Raw genomic sequence first — 8,108 nt, forward strand, 5'->3', positions numbered from 1 at the left:
CCTAACCTGCTTGGAGAGCTCCTTGGTCTTCATGGTGCCGCTTGCTTGGTGGTGTTGCAGACTCTGGGGCCTTTCAGAACAGGTGTGTGTGTGTGTATATATATATGAGATCATGTGACACTTAGATTGTACTTTATTTAACTAATTATGTGACTTCTGAAGGTAATTGGTTGCACCAGATCTTATTTAGGGGCTTCATAGCAAAGGGGGTGAATACATATGCATGCACCACTTTTCCATTATTTATTTTGTAGAATTTTTTGAAACAAGTTATTTTTTTCACTTCACCAATTTTGACTATTTTGTGTATGTCTATTACATTAAATCCAAATAAAAATCCATTTAAATTACAGGTTGTAAATTACAGGTTGTAATGCAACAAAATACGAAAAACGCCAAGGGGGGGTGAATATTTTTGCAAGGCACTGTATATTTCACTATTTTTGAAAGATTAAATATGAGCCTTTTGGTGGGGAGTGAACCAAATTATAAAAAATGTGCCCATGGATTTTCTTAATACATATTTTTATTATAAGTTGGTTATATAGAGGATTGATATATTCACAAAACAGGCGTGGACATAAATCTTACAAAAATACAGTTATTTAAGAACATGAAACATTTTGTTTGTTGGCATGGAACTAACAAGTTTTTCAGTGCTTTAAAGTAAACTTCACAATAATGTGCTTTGATGGCTATCCAGTCAATCATCAGAAAGGATACAGTGGGGGAAAAAAGTATTTAGTCAGCCACCAATTGTACAAGTTCTCCCACTTAAAAAGATGAGAGAGGCCTGTAATTTTCATCATAGGTACACGTCAACTATGACAGACAAAATGAGATTTTTTTTCTCCTAAAATCACATTGTAGGATTTTTTATGAATTTATTTGCAAATTATGGTGGAAAATAAGTATTTGGTCAATAACAAAAGTTTCTCAATACTTTGTTATATACCCTTTGTTGGCAATGACACAGGTCAAACATTTTCTGTAAGTTTTCACACACTGTTGCTGGTATTTTGGCCCATTCCTCCATGCAGATCTCCTCTAGAGCAGTGATGTTTTGGGGCTGTCGCTGGGCAACACGGACTTTCAACTCCCTCCAAAGATTTTCTATGGGGTTGAGATCTGGAGACTGACTAGGCCACTCCAGGACCTTGAAATGCTTCTTACGAAGCCACTCCTTCGTTGCCCGGGTGTTTGGGATCATTGTCATGCTGAAAGACCCAGCCACGTTTCATCTTCAATGCCCTTGCTGATGGAAGGAGGTTTTCACTCAAAATCTCACGATACATGGCCCCATTCATTCTTTCCTTTACACGGATCAGTCGTCCTGGTCCCTTTGCAGAAAAACAGCCCCAAAGCATGATGTTTTCACCCCCATGCTTCACAGTAGGTATGGTGTTCTTGGATGCAACTCAGCATTCTTTGTCCTCCAAACACGACGAGTTGAGTTTTTACCAAAAAGTTATTATGGTTTCATCTGACCATATGACATTCTCCCAATCCTCTTCTGGATCATCCAAATGCACTCTAGCAAACTTCAGACGGGCCTGGACATGTACTGGCTTAAGCAGGGGGACACGTCTGGCACTGCAGGATTTGAGTCCCTGGCGGCGTAGTGTGTTAGTGATGGTAGGCTTTGTTACTTTGGTCCCAGCTCTCTGCAGGTCATTCACTAGGTCCCCCCGTGTGGTTCTGGGATTTTTGCTCACCGTTCTTGTGATCATTTTGACTCCACGGGGTGAGATCTTGCGTGGAGCCCCAGATCGAGGGAGATTATCAGTGGTCTTGTATGTCTTCCATTTCCTAATAATTGCTCCCACAGTTGATTTTTTCAAGCCAAGCTGCTTACCTATTGCAGATTCAGTCTTCCCAGCCTGGTGCAGGTCTACAATTTTGTTTCTGGTGTCCTTTGACAGCTCTTTGGTCTTGGCCATAGTGGAGTTTGGAGTGTGACTGTTTGAGGTTGTGAACAGGTGTCTTTTTATACTGATAACAAGTTCAAACAGGTGCCATTAATACAGGTAACGAGTGGAGGACAGAGGAGCCTCTTAAAGAAGAAGTTACAGGTCTGTGAGAGCCAGAAATCTTGCTTGTTTGTAGGTGACCAAATACTTATTTTCCACCATAATTTGCAAATAAATTCATAAAAAATCCTACAATGTGATTTTCTGGATTTTTTTCCCCTCAATTTGTCTGTCATAGTTGACGTGTACCTATGATGAAAATTACAGGCCTCTCTCATCTTTTTAAGGGGGAGAACTTGCACAATTGGTGGCTGACTAAATACTTTTTTCCCCCACTGTATACTTGGCAAGAAATGAAAGATGAAGAACACAGTATAATTCATGGCTTTGTGTTACTCTGATGGGCCTCACCTAAGTTTTTTTCTGATAGATGCCTATGAGTCATAGTTGAGTTGAATGTCCCATGGAAACCATAGGGAATGTTCACAGGCACCTCAGCTCTGCCCAACTCTTCGAATGTCTTGGCATCCAAAACCAACAGGAATGTGCTCTTGTCCTGGAGAAGGGGAACATGTTTACATTAGGAGGCTGACATTGGGAGTTAGGAGTGCAACAATTGTTAACCAACGGGCATTGGTGTTTAAAGGGGAACTGACCTTATTTGGAGTGATGACCACAGACATAATGACACCGTCATCCTCTTCTGTAGCGCCAGGCAAGGGTACAAAGACAGGCTCTGAAGGGTACATTCCAGGATGCTCCCACACCTTAAAGCACAGCAGTGTGAAGTTCAGCATTGAATTTCCTAACATCAAACTGCCAAATATTACCTAGGCCTACATCACTCATTGCAATAGAGTACTGTGTTACTAATGCAGATATTCTTGTTTTTAAAATTGAAGGAAGAATAAATATAACTGAACCAACCTTCATTTTTTTGCTATGGAGGTCCATCTTGATGAGAGTGTCGCCTACCAGATGTCTGAAACCGCAACCGTAGAAGTAGCGATATGATTTGGTGTTGTACTTTGCATAGTTGATTTGTGGGAACTCGAGACCACCGTACTTATGGAGTTCCTCATCGTGCAGATCCTCATGTGTACAGAAGACCTGCAGAGAGCGAGAGTTAATGAGGCTCTGATAGTGAATATTCACATAATGTGGAGGGTAATCACATAACCTTTTTTTTTAATGAACTTGATTGGAAATTTTAATGTATATCAGCAGTGATTTATAACAGAAGATTTGTGCATGATTATTGTACACGCACTTTGTCCTTAGCAGTCTTGGTGGCAGTGGCGGTACTGTCGGGGCGTGTGTTCAGATTTTGCCCACAGGGTGTCTCCTTGTCCACGTTGAGAGGCAAGACAAATCGCCGGGGGAAAACTCTGCACATAGTGTTATACACCTAATTTGAACAAAGAAACATATTTTCAACCTCAAGCCGTTCACACGTAGGATTCCTGATCCTAGTGACTTCAGCTGGTTACACTTATAACTGTAATGGACAAGCCATTATAAATGATAAATGCTTCAGAATTCTAATGCATATAAATGTTTACAAATAATGAAATATGTATTTGTAGTTAGTATTTCTAAATAGTTCATTAATGATTATTCATTAAAGTTATGAATTGTTATACCCTTCAATTTAGACTGATACTAACCTCGTCCAGAGCCTCTCCTGACTTGCGCATGCTCTGAACCATGTAGTTGTTGATGGCTTTGCCATCGTCTGCGGCACAGAGGTCCATAACCAGGAAGCCATCCTCCTCCCAGGCGTTGATCTGGTGGAACGTGGACAGCGCTTTGGCGTGATACTTGACTGAGTTGAGCTGGAAGAGAATAAAGGATGTCAGTCATCAGAAATTAAATGTATAACTTACAAGCAATTACTGTAGGCTTAGTATACTTTGTCTCATTCCTGGCTTGTCATTTACCAAAACTAATTGAGAGACTCCAAGAATTCAAGGGTGTTCTATACCAAGGTCTTACCTTGCCTGTCTGCTTGTTAATCAAATGAAAGATGGTCTCAAGTTTAGGGTCCCAGTAGATCCCATCGCTGATACCCTTTCCTCTCAGCTTGCCTGTCACAATCTTCAAGAGGTCCATTTTGATAGGCTGCTCAATAAACACCACGTAATTCTCCGACATTGCTGAAATCGAATGAGCAGTATATCAATTGCCACTCTTGGAGTTGAGTCAGATCATATCAGTATTGATGGATCATTGTTGTGCATTCGGATTAACAAAAGGATAAAACATGACCATTCTGCTTTGAAGATGGTTGGGTGAGTGAGCCATCTACTGGTGAGAGGGTTTACATAAGGGGCTGTTTTCATTAAATGTGTCATTAGCTATGGAGCCTGTGGAGGCATTGTGTGGTCTGCTCACCAAAGCTGTGGTAGTATGATGGTTTTGCCTTGTCCACTGAGGGAATAGAACAGACCACAGTAGCTCCCTCCAGGGTTTCCTCTGGGTTTGCTGGCATTGTCTTTGTCGGAGGCACGCGGATGATATTGTAAATTGCACCTGAAAAAATGACCGATTTGGTTTTATTTGGAACCTGGAAAACTGACCTTTTGGCCAATTTTCGCTTGCAGATTTCAGGTTTAAGAGGTTTGTGTTTTGTCATTCTTAATATGTAATACATGTTAGACTTTAGTGAAGGTGGTTAGTGAAAGGGCAGGGGCTAGTTCCTTACTTACCTTTAGCAGAGTAAGAATTCCCCATGTTGTATGTTGTACCATCAGGTTCTGTGTGGGGGTGGGCAGTGGCTCCATTGACAGCGATGAATTTGCTCCAGTCCACCTGTTGAGAGCATCAACAAAAATGAAATGTTTTGATAGGCCTTCAATCATGCTATCCCATAATGCAATAGGTCTCTTATGAAATATTTCAACAAACATTTTGTTATTTGTTTAGACTGAATGGAACTCTTTGAACTGTATGTAGGCTACTGTAGGTAGTGTGTGTAGGCCTTTAAAAAGGAAAGGAAAAGCTGCACACTAGTAGCTCCGATGCAATATATTATTAACCAAGGCCTACCTTTTCCTTTGTTTCAAGCGTCTCAGGGTCCACCTTGTGCATGAAGTTTGTCTCCGTGCTCACGTAGTAATCACCCTTGTACGTCACAAAGCTCACATTGTCATTATCTGACGCTTCTGTGGACCAAAGACAGTTTTCATGTGATTAGCACAACGCAAATCAATTCTGTCTGTCATATATTCTCCACACTTTGACCTCAAACTCTCAAACTGTAAACTCACTTGGCAGTTCGAACCGGGATAGAAAGCGCTGGAAGAAGTTCTTGCAGGGGTCTGGCATGGCCACAGTCCCGAATTCAGACACAACGATGCGGCTGCTCTCCTTGTTAGCCATGTAGCAGTCACTGCCCAGGAAGCGGCTCTTGTAGGTCACCTGGCCGCCCGCGATTTTGAACTGATGCAGGAGGGCCATTCCATCAAACCAGTGGTTGAATCTGAGAAGCGGAATTAATATTTAATATAGTACTTTGACATGGTGAGACCTACAGTGAATCATTTCATATATGCAGCAATAGTTATTTACACCTCGTCTGATTCTGGTCAAACGTATATAGCTTGTTAAAATATACTCACTTATTATTACCAATCTCAAACTTTCCTGGTCCGTTTCTGAGGAAATTGCCACTAATCCACTCTGGGATAGTTCCACTGATATTAGTGGTGATGGCCTCTGGGGTCTCATCCACAGAGGCCACGATCTTCTCAATGCATGGCAGGCCGTGCACGTCTGTGTAATGATGATCCTTATTCTTATTTGACCTAGTCTTTTTCAGGTCTGCAAGGAAAAAGTCCAGACAATATTATTACTCAAACACCTGAAGACCTACAAAGCAAAACAGCAGGTAGATATCATCGCAGAACTAGACATTGTATTAAAGGAGCTTATGGGGATTAATAGGCCTACAATAAATTACTCTTTAGACATTTTTTTTACAAACTGAATAGTAATATGTTTTAAAGTTGAGATGAAAATAAATTAGGCAATGTAACACTGCAAAATGCTTTAACCCTCTTTGGAGAACATCGACTTACCTGTAGTGCTTGGAGGTGACATTGTTGTCAGGATTAAGAATGTCTGAGGCTGTCTTGCTTGAAGGGAGTGCAGGTTCTTGCGGAAGGGAGTGCAAGTGATAGGACTCTTCTCATGTGAAGCTCCTGTGTGCTGCTTATTGTAACAGGCTGAGCTTTATACTGTAGCACAACCCTTTAGACCACGTGGTGGTTCTTGCATAAGTCTTTGCAAACAGAAGTTCTGTAAGCATAGCCGCAGGACGTAGGGGTGCTGAGGGTGCTGCAGCACCCCCTGAAAAATTGATCTAAAAAATATATTAAGAAAGTAATATACATTTCTCACAAAAGTAGTGCACTTGGCCTCTACTAGTCCTGTATTTCCCCATCAGCTAAAAATCGCTGCACCCCCACCCCCATACATCTTCCTGTGGTCAAAAAAGGACTCTGATAACCCAATCATGGGTATGATCTCTGGATCGGCTCCAGAAGTTGTAAACTAACACAGCAGCACCTACGCTGTATAGGACATGATATTTTGGAGCAGGTTCATTAGCTATCTGTATATTTAAGAGATATGTGTACATTATTTGTTATTTAACCTTTTACTGCAGTGGGCTAAATCAGGGTCACACAGTGTTTCTTGGTAGTCTTAAACAAATGTACTTTGAAACAAAAGTATACACCCCACACACATGGTTATGGGCTTTAAAAAAAGGAGACACCTGTACCATGTCAGATAAAGAGTTGAATGTATTCAACTTCAAGTTGGCATCCCAATATTACACTTTATATACAGTTGAAGTCGGATGTTTACATACACCTTAGCCAAATACATTTAAACTCAGTTTTTCACAATTCCTGACATTTAATCCTAGTAAAAATCCCCTGTCTTAGGTCAGTTAGGTTCACCACTTTATTTTAAGAATGTGAAATGTCAGAATAATAGTAGAGAGAATGATTTATTTCAACTTTTATTTCTTTCATCACATTCCCAGTGGGTCAGAAGTTTACATACTCTCAATTAGTATTTGGTAGCATTGCCTTTAAATTGTTTAACTTCAGTGAAACGTTTCGGGTAGCCTTCCACAAGCTTCCCACAATAAGTTGGGTGCATTTTGGCCCATTCCTCCTGACAGAGCTGGTGTAACCGAGTCAGGTTGTAGGCCTTCTTGCTCGCACAAGCTTTTTCAGTTCTGCCCACACATTTTCTATAGGATTGAGGTCAGGGCTTTGTGATGGCCACTCCAATACCTTGACTTTGTTGTCCTTAAGCCATTTTGCCACAACCTTGGAAGTATGCTTGGGGTCATTGTCCATTTGGAAGACCCATTTGCAACCAAGCTTTAACTTCCTGACTGATGTCTTGAGATGTTGCTTCAATATATCCACTTAATATTCCTTCCTCATGATGCCATCTAGTTTGTGAAATGTACCAGTCCCTCCTGCAGCAAAGCACCCCCACAGCATGATGCTGCCACCCCGTGCTTCACAGTTGGGATGGTGTTCTTCGGCTTGCAAGCCCCCCTTTTTCCTCCAAACATAACGATGGTCATATGGCCAAACAGTTCTATTTTTGTTTCATCAGACCAGAGGACATTTCTCCAAAAAGTACGATCGTTGTCCCCATGTGTAGTTGCAAACCGTAGTCTGGCTTTTTTATGGCAGTTTTGGAGCAGTGGCTTCTTCCTTGCTGAGCGGCCTTTCAGGTTATGTCGATTTAGGACTCGTTATACTGTGGATATAGATACTTTTGTACCTGTTTCCTCCAGCATCTTCACAAGGTCCTTTGCTATTGTTCTGGGATTGAGTTGCACTTTTTGCACCAAAGTACGTTCATCTCTAGGAGACAGAACGCGTCCCCTTCCTGAGTGGTATGACGGCTGCGTGGTCCCATGGTTTTTATACTTGTGTACTATTGTTTGTACAGATGAACGTGGTACCTTCAGGCGTTTGGAAATTGCTCCCAAGGATGAACCAGACTTGTGGAGGTCTACAATTTTATTTTGAGGTCTTGGCTAATTTCTTTTGATTTTCCCATGATGTCAAGCAAAGAGGCACTGAGTTTGAAGGTAGGCTTTGA

At 41.4% G+C, this 8,108-nt stretch overlaps 1 protein-coding gene across 1 annotated transcript; it reads right to left on the reverse strand.

Moving 5' to 3' along the window:
- Positions 1-2,362: 2,362 nt before the first annotated feature.
- LOC311105426 (carotenoid-cleaving dioxygenase, mitochondrial-like) lies at positions 2,363-6,071 on the reverse strand (the record flags this gene model as incomplete). Its single annotated transcript, XM_084147577.1, is given in 13 exon segments — positions 2,363-2,377; positions 2,380-2,526; positions 2,627-2,737; positions 2,898-3,080; positions 3,241-3,378; positions 3,638-3,805; positions 3,966-4,126; positions 4,365-4,502; positions 4,679-4,781; positions 5,019-5,134; positions 5,240-5,451; positions 5,591-5,792; positions 6,050-6,071. Coding segments are annotated over 13 exon segments (1,716 nt in total).
- Between the last annotated feature and the right edge of the window lie 2,037 nt (positions 6,072-8,108).

This window comes from Coregonus lavaretus (genome assembly GCF_964263955.1).
Source record: "Coregonus lavaretus genome assembly, chromosome: 30".
Lineage (NCBI taxonomy): Eukaryota > Metazoa > Chordata > Actinopteri > Salmoniformes > Salmonidae > Coregonus > Coregonus lavaretus.